At 40.4% G+C, this 19,936-nt stretch overlaps 1 protein-coding gene across 1 annotated transcript in view; it reads left to right on the top strand.

Moving 5' to 3' along the window:
* The window catches only part of DNAH8 (dynein axonemal heavy chain 8), a 204,000-nt gene that overhangs the window by 83,569 nt on the left and 100,495 nt on the right, over window positions 1-19,936 (top strand). The window contains 9 exon segments of the mRNA XM_042456521.1: window positions 2,882-3,030; window positions 4,818-5,042; window positions 8,139-8,311; window positions 8,560-8,738; window positions 11,467-11,654; window positions 14,152-14,238; window positions 15,090-15,197; window positions 16,536-16,670; window positions 18,758-18,919. Coding sequence (XP_042312455.1) covers window positions 2,882-3,030; window positions 4,818-5,042; window positions 8,139-8,311; window positions 8,560-8,738; window positions 11,467-11,654; window positions 14,152-14,238; window positions 15,090-15,197; window positions 16,536-16,670; window positions 18,758-18,919 — 1,406 coding nt within the window.

Below are 19,936 nucleotides of genomic sequence, written 5' to 3'. Positions count from 1 at the left end.
GATTTATTTCTAGCCTGCCCAATCACGAAGAAGCCGGGCGGGTTACAACAATAAAATACAACAAATTACAATAGTTAAAAATCAAACCCTAGACCTACCACCTCCCCTCATTCTCAGTACTAAAACAGAATTAATATTTAATAATATTTAATAATATTAAAACATTAAAAACATTGAAAACATTAAAAACATTGAACAAACAAAAAATAGGCAGAAACATTGGTGGGGGAAAATAGACAGATGAGGGGACAAATATCTCTATATCTGGGGAGGGTAACTAAGTTGGAAAGGCCTGCCGGAAGAGATCCGTCTTGAGCGCTTTCTTGAAAGCTGCCAGAGTGGAAATGTGATGGATCTCCTCCGGCAGGTCATTCCATAGTTTAGGAGCAGTAGTAGAAAAGGCCCTCTGGGAGACAGATGTTAGCCTAGATTTTTTTGGCTGTAGTAGATTTCTTCCAGAGGACCTTAGTGTACGGGACGGACAATAGGGAAGAAGGCGTTCCCTCAAGTACTCTGGGCCCAAGCCATGTAGGGCTTTAAAGGTAATCACCAACACCTTGTACTTTGCCCGGAAACTAATAGGCAGCCGGTGCAGGGACTTCAAGACCGGTGTTATATGGTCATTCCTAGAAGTTCCCGTGATCAATCTGGCTGCCATATTTTGTACCAGCTGAAGTTTCCGAACTTGGCACAAGGGTAGCCCCAAGTAGAGTGCATTACAGAAGTCCAATCGAGAGGTTACCAGTGCATGTACTACTGTTTCTAGGTCCCTCGACTCCAGGAAGGGGCGCAGTTGGCGTATCAGACGAAGGTGATAGCAGGCGCTCTTGACTGTCGCATCCACCTGAGCTGTCAGTTGGAGCAACGAGTCAAGAAGCACCCCCAAGCTGCGAACAGAATCCTTCAGGGAAAGTGTGACCCCATCCAGAACTGGCTGACACAACTCCATTCCTGGATTCGGGGTTCCTATAGCAAGTACCTCCATCTTACCTGGATTCAGCCTGAGTCGGTTTTCCCTCATCCAGTCCATTATCGCCCCAAGACAGGCATTCAGAGGAAAACCCTTGAAAAGGGGAGAAAATTCCTACTCAGCCCCGAGGCGACCAGAATTAATTTTCACACTGATGTCGAGGCGGGAGGGTGGGCCAGCGTTTGAAGCCAAGTGAGAGGAGGTTGGGCAGGCAGGCCTCAAGCAGGCCAAACCCTGCCCCCTCCTCTCCCAACAGCCAGCAGAGCATGCTGTTTTCCTTTAAAATGCTGGTCTCTACAATGAGAGGCCAGCAAAATCTCCTCCCCAGCCCAAAAGTTCGGGGAGAAGCATTGTTTCCACTGAAATAAGCTACTTTGTCTTTCATATTCAAACCACCTTTCTGAGATCCATCTAGGAAAGGGAAATGAGCTTTTCACAATGGAATACATAGAATCATAGAATCATAGAATCATAGAGTTGGAAGAGACCACTAGGGCCATCCAGTCCAACCCCCTGCCATTCAGGAAATCCAAATCAAAGCATCCCTGACAGATGGCCATCCAGCCTCTGTTTAAAGACTTCCAAGGAAGGAGACTCTATCACCCTTCGAGGGAGTGCATTCCACTGTCCAACAGCCCTTACTGTCAGGAAGTTCCTCCTAATGTTCAGGTGGAATCTCTTTTCCTGTAGCTTGCATCCATTGTTCCGGGTCCTGTTCTCTGGAGCAGCAGAAAACAAGCTTGCTCCCTCCTCAATATGACATCCTTTCAAATATTTAAACAGGGCTATCATATCACCTCTTAACCTTCTTTTCTCCAGGCTAAACATTACCAGCTCCCTAAGTCGTTCCTCATAGGGCATGGTTTCCAGACCCTTCACCATTTTTGTCTCCCTCCTTTGGACACGCTCCAGTTTCTCAATGTCCTTTCTGAATTGTGGTGCCCAGAACTGGACACAATATTCTAGGTGGGGCCTGACCAGAGCAGAATACAGTGGCACTATTACTTCTCTTGATCTAGACACTATACTTCTATTGATGCAGCCTAAAATAGCATTGGCCTTTTTAGCTGCCGCATCACACTGTTCACTCATGTTCAACTTGTGGTCTACTTGGACTCCTAGATCCCTTTCACCCGTAGTTTCATTCAGCCAGGTGTCACCCATCCTATATCTGTGCATTTTATTTTTCCACCCTAAGTGCAATACCTTACATTTCTCCGTGTTGAATTTCATTTTGTTAGCTTTGGCCCAGCTTTCTAGTCTATTCAGGTCATTTTGAATCTTGATCCTGTCCTCTGGGGTATTAGCTATTCCCCCTAATTTGGTGTCATCTGCAAATTTGATAAGTATGCTCCCAGTTCTGTCATCCAGGTCATTGATAAAGATGTTGAATAGCACTGGGCCGAGGACAGAGCCCTGTGGGACCCCACTGGTCACTTCTCTCCAGGATGAAAAGGAGCCATTGTTGAGCACCCTTTGGGTTCGGCCGGTCAACCAATTACAGATCCATGTAACAGTTCCTTTGTCTAGCCCACATGGAACTCAATAATTAAGGTGAAACTGTAGCCACAAACAGGGCATGCAGAGAGTAGGAGCTCAGTAGAAGGTCTAGTCCCACTTCACTTCCCTCATTCCAACAGACTTCTGGAGTTTCATTGTTAGGCAACAAGACTTCTACTGACTACTAGAGATTACTATTGTTTTTAGTATCAGTCTTGCTGGCTTCCAGAAAGAAAGCAGTTCAGTTTTCATACATGTTTGCTCATAATTTGGCTATGGGGGAAGCTAGGTTTGTCACCATTACATAGATTTTCTCTGTTCTCAGGTAAATATATAGTGGTAATAAAAAGACTGTCTTCTTTAAATCCTGTTTTGACTAATACAGTCTTTTTTTTCAGTTGGACACTCCAGTGAATGCAAAAGGACCTGTAGAGCTATGGCTGATGGATTTACTGAAAATGCAGCAGTCATCATTGCACCGTGTAATTCAGGCAGCATTTTATCAGATTAGTGATCCAGGATACCAGCTGCTGAACTTCCTTTATCATTTTCCAGCTCAGGTGAGTGGTCTGAAAAACCATTGGGATTCCTTCACTGAAGCATAAATTGAAGGGGCAGGCTGGATTTGTTTATATTGCTGTATGGTGGACAGATGTCATAGTGTAGTCAACACTCATGGAGTGTGATACTGAGAGGTTGCTTTGGTGTGGGGAATATGTGGCCCTCCAGCCCCCATTAGTTATCACCAGTGGCTCTAGTATGGGAAAAGAAGAAGGGAGGTAGTTAACAAGCATACACCCTGTGAACTCCTTAAAAGCAGTAACACCTTCTTCAGACACATGGTAATTAAGGCCTGAAACACACAGTAAAAAAGAAGCAGCAGGCTGCATTGAGGAAATGGCATTTAGATGATCCATGCCCCCAATGTGGCTTGAAGCCACTGCAAAGATTCGCTCTGTGAAATTATCATTAAAGGAACCACAGTGAACTGCTGATGCCTCTAGAATTGAATTCAGGATGAAAGGTGCCTGAGTTAGACCACCTCACCATCCTACATAATTCATCTGGATGTGAATTTACAGATGCAGTATGTGCAGAGAAGGCTTTCTTTGCTGTATGTATTGCCACCTTATAAGAACAAAAATGTTCCGTATATCATTTGGAGCAATGATGGCAATAGCCCTAGTCAGCACTTGAATAGCCAAGGCTTCAACAGGATTGGCCATGATGCCAGCTTTAAATCCTCCTAAGGGATTCTGGAATCCTGATAGATCCATTAGTCCTCAAGGGCATATCATCTTAGTAAATCCAGCACTGCTGCAGGGACAAACAGTAGCTGTTATACTAACTTTGACCAGGAAATGATCTGCCCACAACATTGCTGAGGTATTAACCATCTCCACCCAGAGATCCATATGCACAGAACTGAAAACAGCATAAATGTTGAATATGTGGTTCTGAGGCCAATTGGGATAGGCCCATGTGTGTCACAGATGCTGACAGATTGGTCTTAAATGGAAGATTGAAGTCACCCAAGATCAAAAGTCTGGGTGACTTCAACACCATCTCTGGACCAGTTCCTTGAGTTCAGCCAGGGAATCTGACAGGTAGCAGAATGAATGGTACATGAACAGAATTCCATTTATCCATGGTCTTCAGACTCAGGTATACACATTGAATGTAATTCAGTTCAGTTCCCTAATAGGTAGTCTGTTCAGATTAAGATGATCTTTACAGATCACAGCTACTCCACCCCAATGCCCACTTTTCATCACGCTCACTAACACAATACCCTCTGGGAGAGCATGGATTAATTTGGGGGCACTGTAATCTCCCAGCCACGTTTCTGTAAAGAATGCCAGGTTGGCATCCTAATCCATAAAGAAATCATAGATTATATGTACAACTGCTCCTCCTAACTCGTGGATCTTGGATCTACTCCCTTGAGAATCCACAGAGGAGCAACCTTCACTATTTTCAATGGGGTGCGTGCTTGGCGTGTGCGCTCTGAGCACATGCATGGACAGTGCCCCATTCAAGCCTATGGGGCTTGAATACACGTGAGCCTCCATTTTCATGGGGGATGTGTGTTCTGGAATGGATCCCCCGTGAAAATGGAGGGCCAACTGTACTTTATTTTTAACTAACCTGACAGGGTGAATAGAAGGTAAAACAGGGATTAAGCATTTTCCATCATTTGATAATCACTTAAATTAATCATTTTAAATTATAATTTAATTATAATTTAATTATAATTATTAAATTACAAACTCTTGGGCTGTTTGTTATTAATTGAAATGCACTATAAATGCTCATATGCATTGTTTATTATGTGTTAAATTTATAGGTAGGGCTGCTGGGAATTCAAATGCTGTGGACTCATGATTCAGAAGAAGCATTAACCAATGCGAAGGATGATAGAAAAATTATGTCAATAACCAATCAGAAATTTCTAGATATCCTAAATACACTTATTGGCCAGACTACTCATGATCTTTCCAAGTTTGACAGAGTGAAGTTTGAAACTCTCATTACCATTCATGTGCATCAGCGAGATATCTTTGATGACTTGGTAAAGTATAACTATACATTTCTGAAAATTTAAAAGTAATCCATATCTAACTGTTCAAGGTACACTATCTACTACTGTTATTTGGTTTAGCCAGGATTGGGATCAAGCCTCAAAACTTTCAACAGTGGCTGGGAGGAGATGGAATACACCTCTGTTAGTCAGATTATCTGAAACCTCTCAGATCTTCATTGTAGGTTTAATGATATTATTATGGACTCCAAAAGTACTTTAAATCAGGGGCACCTCAATGGTTTACTACCTTTATAAATATCTTTAGATAAACCCCTGTCTCAAAATATTGATAGAGATTCATTCCTATATCTACTGGAATTAATACCAAGCCAAGAGATCCCATTTCAGCTTTCGGTGGTGCAATATGTTTAAGGGTTAGTGGTAGTAAGATTTTAGGGCAAGGGGCAAAACTCAGAATAAGACGGAGTGTGAACATGTATAGAAACTGATGCTTGGAATCATTAGTAAAAGAACATGTTTACTGGAAAGAAAGTTTTATTAGACTGAACTATATGGGAGAGAGGAAAAGTGAGGTCTGCTACTTCTACCTATACAACTAACAGATAGAGAAGAATGGGTATGAGAGGATGTGAAATCAAGCCTGAGGTGAGGAAGGAACAGAACTATTCCAAAAAAGTAGAAACACAATAGGGAAGCTGAAACCCCTATTGTTCCTAATGGCAAATAATAATTTGTGTTAGTATAGTTGCACTCATAATCATCACTTCCCAGAATGAAGGGCATAGTTTGGAATAAAGCCAATACAGTGGTGCCTCGGGTTACGAAATTAATTCGTTCCGCGGCCGCTTTCGTAACCCGAAAAGCCTTCGTAAGCCGAAAACCCATAGGCGCTAATGGGGAAAAGCCGCGATTTCGTGTGAAATAGCGCCGAAAAGCACCAAAATTTTTTTCGTAACCCGAAAAAACCTTCGTAACCCGGAACAATTATTTCCTATGGGATTTTTTCGTATCCCGGAAATTTCGTAACCCGCGCATTTCGTATCCCGAGGTACCACTGTACTAAATTGAAAGAAGCCACAGTATTTGAGTAATATTTCTTGCAAGTTATTTTAGCATGCCTTAGTAATCAGAAAGAACGGTGCTTCTGACAAAATATCAGGGTCAAGAAAGATATATAATTGTGCATAAACCAGCAACAGGCATGGTTTTGAAATAACTGTTGAGGAAGATCAAGAAGGATCATTATTGTGGCACACAATAAGGTGGGCCTATTTAACACAATGCACATTAGCAGCTTATAAATACGTTATATTGCACACACTGTAGTTCTTATATGTGGTCTGAAAGGCAGTGGGTGATGATGAATCAATAATGTTAGTATATCTTCAGGCCATCCAAGACAGAAAGCAAAAGAAATAGCAGACAGTTACAGTGTGGACTATGATTTAATAATAATAATAATAATAATAATAATAATAGGATTTATTTATATGCCACCCAATCACTGGGAATCCAGGCGGCTTACAACAGAGGGGATAATAGATGGTTCCCTGCCCTCAGGCTTACAATCTAAAAAGACACGACACAAAAAGAGAAGGGAATGGTGAGGGGGAAGGGTCCAGCATTCTTCTCTCCCTCTGAGGCCTGGACCAAGGCAGATGGACTGGAGGGAGGGCTCTTCTTCTTCAGGCTAGCCCTGATGGAGCTGGGCCTGCCTATTCTCTCCCTCATAGGCCGAAGGATGACAGATATGGAGGGAGGAGCCTCTTTCTTCAGGCTAGCCCTGATGGAGCTGGGCCAGCCTACTCTCCCCCTCATAGGCTGAAGGATGACAGTTAAGGGGGGGAGGAGCCTCTTTCTTCAGGCTAGCCCTGATAGAGCTGGGCCAGCCTGTTCTCCGCCTCATAGGCCAAAAGATGACAGTTATGGAGGGAGGAGCCTCTTTCTTCAGGCTAGCCCCGATGGAGCTGGGCCAGCCTATTCTCTCCCTCACAGGCCAAAAGATTTAGGATTACATGAATAATCCTCAGGGAGAAGACCTGGAGACTTTCACTTAGGGATTTAGCTAAACAGAGTTGATTGTAATGCCCTAACTGTACATAAATGGCATGAATTGTATAGTCTTAAAATGTCCTGATTTGGCAGGAACAGTCCTGATTAATCCTCTGTTATCCCTCCTTTTAAGCTGCTTTTAAAATGTCCGAGTTTTTATCCCCTTCTCCACTTTCCCTTTTGTCCTGTTAATTTTATTTGCTGCAAAATGAATTCAAAGTGCAAAAGTGGCTTGCACTGAGTTAACTCAGCAGTGGGGGAAGAGGAAAGGAAGAGGCAGAATCTTGCCTTTCTCAGTAGGCTCAGGAAAAAGCAAACAGCTGCAGCCTCTTCTAGCTTGTCTGTTCTTCCTCATTAATAACTTTTGACATCTTGATCATAATGTGGCAGTGCTTTGTACATATTTTTCAGTTTTCATATTGAAATGTTTGAGGACATGTGATTAGGCTCCAAATCTTAAAATGATAACAGATTTAAAGACATATTGTGTAGCCCATTAAGAGGCAAATTGAGAATAGGAAGGATCCAGATAATCACTTATATTCAAAGATTTGAAATGGTAGTACAATCCAGTTCAGCAATCCTGCCTGCCTTGGAAAACAGATCTAGGGTCTTCACAGCTAGGAGCATTACTGCCTGAGGCCATCTGCCTAATTCCAGTTCAGAAGGTTTAATAGGAAAATTAGTAAATCGGTTTGTTTTTAATCTGAAGTTTTTTATAGTGATTGGCAAGAAGACTGGAAGATGGGAACCATAACATTATTCAATATTTCTAACGACAATATTTAAGATTGTATTCATTATTGACTAAATAGATTAATAATGCAATATATTAAGAAGAGATCAGTAATAAAATATATACAAATGATTAATAATTCAATAATCTAGGAAACAATATTAATCTATACAGAGTATTAGTGGGAGAGTTTATAATATTATTAGGAGGAGAAAAACAGATGATGTGAGAATGTTTTAAGTAACAGTGTGAGCACACACTTTAAATTAATCAAATCATGAATGATAATTCTGTACAGCTTTGGTATCACATGTGTTTATTTCTCTTTTTTAAAGGTTAAAATGCATATCAGATCAGTCACTGATTTTGAGTGGTTAAAGCAGAGCAGATTTTATTTTAAGGAAGATGTCGATCAAACACTGGTATCTATTACCGATGTTGATTTTATTTATCAAAATGAATTTCTGGGATGCACAGATCGTCTGGTTATAACACCTTTGACAGACAGGTGAGAAGAGGGGATTTATTAAATACTAAATCTGCCTTAGGAAATTTTAGTACTCCAAAGTAGGGCACTAAATCCTGCTTCTTGAGTGCACTGAATTCCTGCATTGATTGCCAGATTTGATGAGAAATTTGTGTATTATAAAAATTCAAAATGTAAAATTCACATCACTCTGCTGCATTTACAGTCTTTCAAATATACATATATGCAAACATATTTTACATTGAAACTGTTTGAATTTGCATTTACAGGTGTTATATTACTTTAGCTCAGGCGCTGGGAATGAACATGGGAGGAGCTCCAGCGGGACCTGCTGGTACTGGTAAAACAGAAACCACAAAAGACATGGGGAAAGCACTGGGAAAATATGTAGTAGTGTTTAACTGTTCTGACCAAATGGATTTCAGAGGACTGGGCCGAATTTTTAAAGGTAAGACTTGACATAGTGAAAATGAATAATAAAACCAGCAACCCTTAACATAACATCAGGTACACTACTGTTCTGCTATTCTGTTTAATACATCAGACAGAACCAGCAGTTACTATACATCACAAAAGTTTAGTCAAGACCAGTTTTTGGGCAAACCGAGAAGAATCAGTGGGCACACAAGTATGGGTTGAGGTACCATATTCAGGATGCAACTGATAGGATATAGTTTCATTGAATGCAGAAGGATTTATTTGATAGTAAACATTTTACTACCAAATTGTAGGGAAAAAAATATTATCTTGGGAGTATGCCCAAAAAGAAAGAGAGAGAGAGAGAGAGAGAGAGAGAGAAAATGAGGATGATGTAATCTGTTGTGTTTGGACTTTCTTTATGAATGATCTGAATGGCTTTGATCCAGTAGAAACTCATATCAAAGAAGCTAAGATTTTCCATCTATTAGTTGAGGGTCTGTGTGGTCAAAGAATGTTCTTAAACATATTGCTTTACTAAGTTTTTGAATGGCCAGCACAGAATGGAGCATATCGCTCAGCATTTTAAATCTGCTCCAGCCTCCCAGGCTGGAGCCGGGATGTGGGATGAAGGTGTGGATTATTACACACTAAATCATCACTGAATTGCCAGCCGCCATCAGCCCGGGTTCCAGTCATGCTCTGCCAGCACTTTTTAGAAGGTAAAAAGCTTTCTAGCTTCTAAAAAAAATACTGGCAGAGTGTGGCTGGGACCTGGCTGGGACCGAGGCTGATGGTGGCTGGCGATTCAGCGGTTATTTATTGTAAAATAATCCCTGCCTCGATCCCACATCCCAGCTCCAACCCAAGAGGCTGCAGATGGTTTAAAATGCTGAGTGATAATCTCCAGTGTCAAAGAATAACAAAGTGAGTGTTGGGGAAGGGTGAGGGCTTTTGATGGATGGAAGAGCATAGAAGAGTGAAATTAGAAATTAGAGTAGATATGTTTACTAAGTGTGGGAATGTCTTCATACAGAAGAATATGTAATATGCTGTAAATAAAATCCAGTGTTGGATTTTCATAGTTCTCAGTTTGGCATGAAGAAGCATCTGGGTTCTGTCTGCACTGGTGTATGGTAGTGTAGAGCTGCCCTGACCCTTAAAGCAGATCATGACATCTCAGCTAGAAAAAGCTCTCTTTACATGGTCCTCACATGGAAGCACATTATATGTTTAAATAAACCAAGGGCCCACTATCTCTGCCTCCAGATTCAGTTGCTTCCTTGGCCCTACCTGTGTCTGTGCATTATGACATAGATATCTGAGCTAAGAAAGTTTAAAACACAGGCTTCTATGTGGTATGGAGCCCAGGGAATATACGGCAGGGCATGCAGCCTTTTGAAAAATGAAAAGGGACTTAAAATTGTTGTAAAAGAGCAGTACTTTGCACACATGGGAGTATAGATAGTTGGATACAGTGGGATTTGCTTTTGAGTAAATATGCATAGGATTAGATTGTCAAAATCAAGGAAGTAGCAATGTAAATTAGAACAATAGTTTTAATGGAAGACCAAGTTAAGATGTGATATAATAGACAGAACCAGAGGTGGTGTAACGGTTTGATCATTGGACTATGACTCTGGACACCAGGGTTTATTTTCTGCTTAGCCATGGAAACCCACTGGATGATGTTAGGTGAGTCACACACTCTCAGCCCCAGAAAACCCCATGATAGATTCACCTTACGGTCCCCAAACGTCAGAAACAATTTTAAGTTATACAACAAAAACAAAGCTGAGAAAAAGGATTATTAAGCATACTTTGCCTTTCTTCCATGCACCATCATTTCCTTTCTACAGAAAGAATATAAGCAATATTTTTCTCATTCTTGACAAGAAAGTGTGTCTCAACATGTCATTCAATGTGAGACTTTTTAAAACTATTGACTGAGAATTGTTTTCATTGTTTTATGCATGAGAAACCTTGTATAAACTGTTTCTCCACAAAATATCTATTTTGCACAAAATACAATGCTTTTTGTACAAACCTGCTTTCTCCTGCCCCCAAATACCCTGAAATGTTGAAAATCATCAGGAAAAGTATGCTGACTCATACCTTTGCTTAGTGGGCTTTTGACAAAGAGTGAGAAGACACCACAAGAGCCATCCACTCCAACCCCAATGTTTTATTCTTACATATGAGAGTGCCAGAATTTGTACCGTTCAGAATGCTGCCATCTGGTTCCCAACTCAGCAAAGAACTAAAACTAAAAATGCACTTTGGGTGTGTGTCTGGTTATTTATGTGTATATTTGCAAGTGTGCATGCACATACAAACAGTTTATGTTAGGGTAACATATACACAAAAATAAATTATATTAATGAAAAACACAAGAAATATGTGTTTTCATGCTGAATCTCTGACAATTTTTACTGCACAAACAGCTGTAAACACAGACTGAAACAGACATGCAGCTAGAGAAATTAGTAATCTGGTGAAACTGAATTAATAGATCCAACCATTTTTTTTCTGACAGTAAATAACGCTCCTAGATTCTGTACAGGATGACATTCAGAGCAAGCTGACAATGGATGATACTTCCAGATCACTTTTCTATAACATCAGCATACAAACCAGAAACAGACTAGAATGTTTCTTCTTTGGGTATAGTTCAAGAAGAATATGGTGCTGAGATGCTGTAGAAGTACAAATCCATTAAAATAAGGATATAATTGAGAAAAAAATCATTTCTTTTTCAGGTCTTGCACAATCTGGCTCTTGGGGATGCTTTGATGAATTTAATAGAATTGAATTACCGGTGTTGTCTGTAGCAGCTCAACAAATTTATATCATTTTGACAGCAAGAAAAGAAAGGAAAAAGCAATTCATATTTTCTGATGGAGATGTTGTAGATTTAAATCCAGAGTTTGGAATTTTTCTGACAATGGTAAATTTATTAAGATAAGATTTTATAGTTTTTAATTATTGATGAGAGAAAATCAATCATACAGTGATTAATACAGTCTACTTAATGTAATTTACATGTGTGGCTGATTACTTTGTTTAACTTCGCAATATATTTGCAAACATTACAGTTATAATTCAAAGACATAGCTATGTTAGTCTGGAAAGTCAGTATGCAAAGGAATCTTCTAGCACCATTGAGACTGTGTTTCCTTTGTTACCCAAAGATGTGTCCATTACAGTTTATGCACAGGACATGAAGGGGAGAAGAGTGAGGGGGTGTGATAATCTTCCCCACAATTATGCTATAACCACATTTTAATCACATTTTCATGACACTTTACTCCCCTCTGATAGTGTCTTGAATGAAGGAAGATGGCAACATGAACTTCTGTAGACTTCAGTCTACTTTCTCAGACGCATACATCCGAGCAAATAGGCTCAGGTCTCTTTCAGTTAGTCTCAAAGGCCTGTTACAGACAGCCAAAATAAAGCTGCTTCGAGTCACAGTGGAGGTATGGTGTTTCAATGATGCATGCGTCCTAAGAGTCCAGAAGCCACACCAAGCACACGCTCCAGGAGCGTGGCTTTGGTGTGGCTTCTGGACTCTTAGGCGCATGCATCATTGAAACACCATACCTCCCACTGTGACTCGAAGCATTATTTTGGCTGTCTGTAACAGGCCAAAGTTGCTATAGGACCTCTTTGCATTATAGTTATAGGAGATTATCGCATTCAGTTTTAAGCGACTTATCCCCATGGGATAAAGTCGTGTTTAATTTAAAAAGTGGGTATTATTGCACTCAGCCACAACTGAGTGAGTGCAACCTATCTGCAGCACGGATTTTAGCTGCACTTGTCCTGTGGCTTTTAAAAAACAGCAAGCTCCTGTTTTTGAAAAGCGGCAGCATAAGGACAGCTGGGATTAGGGCTGCAGATGGGTTGCACTCACCCAGCTGCAGCTGTGTGTGATAACACCTGCTTTTAAAACGAAACACATTTTTATCCTGTTGGGGCTAAGTCACTTTAAATTGAATGCAATAATCTCCACAGTAATTAACATGTCATCATTAATACAAAGTCTTGTTTTTCCCCAAAATAAAATCCAAATATTTGGCCAAACTGAGATGCACTTTTTTCTGTTTTAAGGATCATAAATACAGGTAAGCCAACCAGGTATGAATGATTTGCTTCTTAAAATTAATAGCCAATTTTTAATTAAGATTGTGCTTGTTTATGATAGAAATGAAGACTTTTTGGCACTTTGGCCAATTTTGGCTTTCTTGGATGTTTTACTGAGCCTTCAGAGGTCTCAAATGAAGTGCTGCCCCATAATCATGGTTCCATGAGAATATAGCTCCATTTGCATTGCTTCTGTTCCTTTCTCTTCAGGCTCCATAACTCCTTACCTTCTGAGTGTGCCTATATACCTGTTTGTCTGCTGTCACCTCTGTCTCCTTTACTTCATAAAAGGAACAAAAATGTAAATTGTGAATTCTGCTTAAAAAGTTGCTGAACCACTACAGATTGCTGGGGAATCATGAGGCATCCAAAACAGCCTTGATTAGGAAAAAACAAATAAAATTCATCCCATGTGCTTGAACAAAGCTTTCAGCTTGAACAAAGCTTAAATGTGGAATGGATACAAACCTTCTAGTCTCCTGGTACACATTGAACTACTAGAAAATAAATTTAAGATAACTATTATGACTGTGTGTGTGTGTGTGTGAGAGAGAGAGAGAACACCAGTATGAGTGAACAAGGGAAAAGTGTGTGATGTGTGTCTTCTGGGTCCCCTTTGCATATGGTCTTCAGGATTCAAAAGGTTGTGACACCTGTTCAAACTCAATACATAACATTGGCCCACAATAAAGAGTACAGAGAAAGGGGAATAAAGTCTTTTGCCTAGATCACAACCTCAAAATATTGGGTGTGTGTGTGTGTGTGTACCTGCCTACCTTCACGTTGCCTGTTTTGCTAGTTCCTTCTGCTAAAATATAGTCTAGAGTACCTAGTATTCATGGCTAGTCTCTCATCTAGATACTAACTAGGTATGATCCTCGTTAGCTTCCAGGTTCAGACAGGATCTGGTGCCTTTAGGGTATTTTAGTTCAGGCTAGCCTGAAGAAGAAGAGACCTCCCTCCACAGTGCATCTGCCCTGGTCCAGGCCTCAGAGGGAGAGAAGAACTGCTGGACTAGATCTCCCCTCCCCCTCACCATTCCTTTCTCCTTTTGTGTCGTGTCTTTTAGATTGTAAGCCTGAGGGCAGGGAACCGTCTATTATCCCCTCTGTTGTAAGTCGCCCGGATTCCCAGTGATTGGGCGGCATATAAATAAATCCTATTATTATTATTATTATTGAAATCAAAGAGGATACAAAAATATGACAAAATTTAAAATAATTAACAATATTACAGCATCAAAACTATTCCAAATACTTTGACTGCAACTATAATGAGTTCTATGTTTTTATTTGTAGAATCCTGGGTATGCTGGCCGCCAGGAATTGCCAGAAAACCTTAAAATTCAATTTAGAACTGTTGCAATGATGGTTCCAGATAGACAGGTACTGTGAATCAATATGCCATAATCCCATAAAATCAGATTTAGTAGGCATCATAATTGTGAAGTACATACATTTCATAATTTTCACATGATCTTGTTTTGAAATTGAACTACAAAGGGAGGGAAATAAACAGGGGATGGGGAGGGAAAGGAGTGTAGCCATGGAGTGACAAATGAAAGCTTTGGCCAAAATGAGAATTATGCCACTCCCCCCCCCCCCACACACACATATCTTTTCCATTGATTTCCAAATTTCTAACATAGCACTAACTTCAGTTGAACATTTAGAAATACAATTTAAGCATCCAAAGAAAAGGGATAAGGAAAGTTACCAAGGGAATGTGAATACAGCAGATATCAGGGTAAATGATGTTTATTCTGTTGTTTTACTCTGAAGTTCTGCATTACTAGATATTTGGGGGGGACTAAGAAAATTTTCACCAGGTGTGTGTGTAGAATTCTTATTTGGGTAGGCAATGACCTCATTTTGTCCCCTCACCCAAAAAGAAACATCCCTGGGAAAAAGGAAGTACATAGGATAGGAACATTGATTAATAATATCCAGTAAAATATAAACTGATTACTTTGAAGAATTTCCTTTTTCTTGAAGTTGACCTATAAATTGCTGTTTAATGCACTGGTAAGGCAGTAAAATCCTCTGACCATTAAATGATAGCGTATTTATGTTTCCAGACCTAGAGTATGAAGCTATTTGTAAAAGTAAAAACATGCAGGATCCAACCATGTTGGCCCTCAGTTTGATTTCAGTTTACTGGGATATACCATTTGCTTTTGCTACCATTTTAAAATATTTTCCAACATCTGTTAATTCTTAACACTGTGCTATTTCAGATAATCATGAGAGTGAAACTTGCAAGCTGTGGCTTTATTGAAAATGTCGTATTGGCTCAGAAATTCTTTGTCCTTTATAAACTTTGTGAAGAGCAGCTTACTAAGCAGGTAATATTATAATTAGCTTACTTGCTAATTAGCTTACTTGCTGTTCACCGCTATGATCTTTGGAATAGCGGTATATAAATAAAACAAATTATTAATTATTATTATTATAATACTATTGGTAGCTATTGACAGAAAGAAATTATAACTCACAACAACCAGCAAAAACAGAATCTCTTAAACTGTTCAGGTCAAAGTGGAGGCTGTCTTATAAATACATAGGCCACGATCTGTTTGTTTCTGGCTAAATGCTATGAACAGGCTGCCAATCCATTACTGGATAACAGTGGCATCACTAGGCGCAAGCAGAGGTGCAATCCACACTGGGTGACACTCCAGGAAAGGGGTGACACCCGCTCGGTCCCCCCTTCATAAAGAGAACAATGTGCCTACACTGAGGAAGGCTGAGCGTGACCCCCCACCTCATTGCCACTGCCACGTTCTCCTCAGGAGAATGATGTGGCCTCACGAATGAAGTGTGCCGCCTCCAGAAGCCCTGCTTCCTGCCAGCCCTGCCCCCCACATAGAATCATAGAATTGGAAGAGACCACAAGGGCCATCCAGTCCAACCCCCTGCCATGCAGGAAAGCTCAATCAAAGCATCCCCGACAGATGGCCATCCAGCCTCTGTTTGAAGACCTCTAAGGAGGGAGACTCCACTACACTCCAAGGGAGTTTGTTTCACTGTCGAACAGCCCTTACTGTCAGGAAATTCCTCCTAATGTTGAGGTGGAATCTCTTTTCCTGTAGCTTGACGGCATTGCTCCGGGTTCTAGTCTGTGGAGCAGCAGAAAATAAGCTTGCTCCCTCCTCAATATAATATCCCTTCAAATATTTAATGGGGGCTATCATATCACCTCTTAACCTTCTCTTCTCCAGCCTAAACATCCCCAGCTCCCTAAGTCGTTCCTCATAGGCCATAGTTTCCAGCCCTTCACCATTTTGGTTGCTCTCTTTTGGACACGCTCCAGTTTCTCAATGTCCTTCTTAAATTGTGGTGCCCAGAACTGGACACAGTATTCCAGGTTAGGCTTGACCAGAGCAGAATAGAGTGGCACTATTACTTCCCTTGGTCTAGAGACACTATACTTCTATTGATGCAGCCTAAAATTGCATTGGCCTTGTTAGCTGCCGCATTGCACAGTTGACTCATGTTCAATTTGTGGTCTACTTGGACTCCCAGATACCTTTCACACATAGTCTCGTTCAGCCAGGTGTTGCCTATCCTATATCTGTGCATTTCATTTTTTCTGCCCACAGAAGTCCCACCTCTGTACCAGGTGACACTAGTTGTGGGGAAACCACTGTTCAATAATATTTTCTTTTTTCTTTTTTTCTTAGGTTCATTATGACTTTGGGTTGAGAAATATTCTTTCAGTGTTGAGGACTCTTGGCTCTCAGAAGAGGGCAAGGCCAGATGACAGTGAACTGAGTACTGTCATGAGAGGGCTAAGGGACATGAACCTCTCTAAACTTGTAAGTTTGTCTGTTAAGATTCTAGTAGGCTGAACTGGAGGGGATACAAACTATTTTTTCTTGAGCATTGTTTCAAAATGCATTTTCTAATGAACTAATACATTTTAGACATTCTAAAATTAATTTTAAGAATCCAGACATAGACTGGATTTGTTTGTTATGTTCTGAAAATGAAATCCTGTCTTATTAACAGTGCAATCATAAACTAAAGATATATTGTCAGCAGGAATCCCCTTCTGCCACAATAAATGTTTTTCTGCTGCCTAATTTCAGAGATTTGTTGACAGATCATTCTGCTAGCAAAAGAGATCTGCTGGTTAAGATCTACTGACAGAAGAGTCAAAAGAGGAGGAAGAGAAGGGAGAGGATGGAGTAGTCAGATTTTGCCAGTTCCAAAACTTCCTCCATCACAAGGATATGACCACCTCAGTGATAGCACAAAGTCAGGCTAGGGCCATGGTAGCCCTTACTAATTCTCAGTATTCATAGGCTGACATGGATATGGATTCAGCAGAAATTCAATTGGCCTTTAGCCATATTTGCTAGTTAGGGCATGCATTCAAACACAGCCCCGTAGTAAGCATTTAATTCCTTCCTTCAACGAAGTAGCTGTGAAAAGTCACAAAACTAGATTTAGTATTGCTAGTCCTCCATATCCATGGATTCTTTATCCACGGATTCAAGCATCTATGACTTGAAAACATTTTAAAAATATATAAATTCTAAAAAGCAAACCTTGATTTTGCTATTTTATATAAGAGACACCATTTTAGTGTGCCATTGTATTTAATAGGACTTGAGCATCCATGGACTTTGGTATCTACAGTGGTTCCTGAAACCAAAACCCAGCGGATATCAAGGGCCCACTGTACTGGCATTTATTCAAATAAGGAAATATAGTCCAGAGCTTCCAAACAAGCCACAGCTGGAAGTCTGCTTTAAATCATGACATAATCCTGGTTTACAAACCCTGGCTGGTTTAGAAGTCCACAACCATAGTTCCTGTTTGTACCTAATAGGAAATTATAATTAAAGGGATATGCAGAACGCCCCTTTACTGGCCAGATTGATGCTGGAGCAACCACATGCCATGGTGCCAATCCCACCTCCATGGAGCACAAAAAGGAACCAGAAAAACTGGCGCCTTTTTGTGGCCATGAAGGGGTGCCATAGCTGCCACCATTCGGCATGATGATGCCCCTTTGGTGCTGTGTTGTTTGGATGCAGCACCAGAGGTGTGTCATCATGGCATGCCCCATGTGGATGGGCGTGCACCAAAATGGTGTCCAGGTGCCACAGTTAGGGCTTGGAACTTGGGGACGCTCAGCCCTCACCCCGCACATAGGATGGTGCTTTTCACCGGTCTGCGAACCTTGGATTGCTTCTTCACTTGCATTAGGGAAAGTGCAAAACAATGCATGCAAGCAAGTAGATACATCTCCCATGTATGTTGGCCAGGACTGATCACTCCCTGTGAAATCTATACCAGACCTTTGCATAATGTAGGTTCCAACACACCTTAATTACTTGCAAAAATTAATTTAGACATAAAACAATGATGAAAGATATACAGTTATTTCAGGGATTGATTTTTTGGCAAGGAAGCCTATCCTCTCCCCAGATCAAATCATGATTAGGAAGCCCATGGCTATGTTTTATAAAAGAAAACAGGCTAGCGGTTATAAACATGTATTCAAAAAGGTTTATCAGTGTAATGCAAATATTGACCCTAAGGCTATGAAAATGTTTAAAGTTAGTCAAGCTTTACATTGCTGTGACTTAGCTACTCAGTCACTATGGTTCTCTAAGCCTGCCTGCATACTCTGTTTTGCATGTTTTGGCTATTTAATTTGTCTGAATTAGACAGAACACATTTTACAGGAAATTTGTAATGCTTAGTCTCTGTTTAATTCATTGAAACTAACTCATTTGTTGTAGCTAATCGTAATCTTGATTATCTCACTGTGTAGTTTGTTTAATATTATTAAAATGACAACCATTACTGCAGTTCACAAACTATAAATATTAGGATTTTCTGAAACTAGACACATTTTTATTTTAAATACTTCTTAATGATTCTTTTTCAGGTAGATGAGGATGAGCCCCTCTTCCTTAGTCTTATCAACGATCTCTTTCCAGGACTGGTGTTGGATAGCAATACATATGTTGACCTTCAGGCAGCAGTTGCAAATCAAGTTGAGGAAGCAGGATTAATTAATCATCCACCTTGGAATCTCAAACTTGTACAGGTACAGAATAGCACACCATAATCTTTCAAGGAGACATTATAACAATAAGCTGGAAAAAATGCAAAATGGGGTATAATGAAGGAATGGGTGAGAAGCTCATACTCAGCCCTGAGAAATGATGCTGGGACTGTTTTTGAGTAGTACACAGCCATGTTCATACCACTATTATTTGGGGAGTGGGGCAGTGTCCTTAGGCTAACAACACTCTCATTGTTAAGGAATGTAGGAGAACTGGATTTGTGCTAAAATTGAAAAGTTTTCCCCCATTTAAATTAGTCTCTTGGAAACTCATAGCAAAGGTCTTGTTTGTAGATGATTTACTAGTGTCTCTGTCTCAGTCTGAGCCATAATCCACTCAGAGTCGATGAAGTAGAGTCTCACATAGCAAGGGCTAAAACAATTTGCTAGTGTCAATAAAGCTTTTATGGAAGTTAATGATGGTTAAATGGATGCAGATGATGGTTTACAGCAGGAGGAAAAGAAAGCTATCATGCCACTCTACCTGTTGTGAGGGTTTCTGGTTCATCATAGAACAACCCTTTTCCCTTTGAGGCTCCAAGTACCCCAGGTGCATCTAACCTGCTCTTTGGCCTAGTTGTAGAGTTGCCAGGTGAAAAATAGAGCAGGGCTCATGTACCTTTAATGGTTGCGCAGAAGAGGGAATTTTAGGAGATGAACTTACATGACAAGCTGCTGGGCTAGGCACAAGAGATCACAGATTTTAGCTGAGAATTCATCTTATCCCAGAGAAGCTTAAATGTAGAGTAAGAAGTTCAGTTCAACTCTCAAATGTTGTCCTCTGGCTCATAGTTAATGCAACATTTTCACTCCCAAAGCAGGCTGCCATGGTATATGTACACAGCTTATATGTAAGTTTATAACAGCTTGTGCCATTTTTGAAAAGCCTCTGCATAAGCACAGCTGGGGCCAGGGCTGCAAATGGGTTGCACTCGCCCGACCACAACTGACTGTGATAACACTCACTTTTAAATTTAAATGCAACTTTATCCCATCGGA

Source organism: Sceloporus undulatus, chromosome 1 (genome assembly GCF_019175285.1).
Source record: "Sceloporus undulatus isolate JIND9_A2432 ecotype Alabama chromosome 1, SceUnd_v1.1, whole genome shotgun sequence".
Taxonomy (NCBI): Eukaryota; Metazoa; Chordata; class Lepidosauria; order Squamata; family Phrynosomatidae; genus Sceloporus; species Sceloporus undulatus.
The sequence above is the reverse complement of the archived record's forward strand: the minus strand, read 5'-3'. Positions and strand labels throughout refer to the sequence as shown.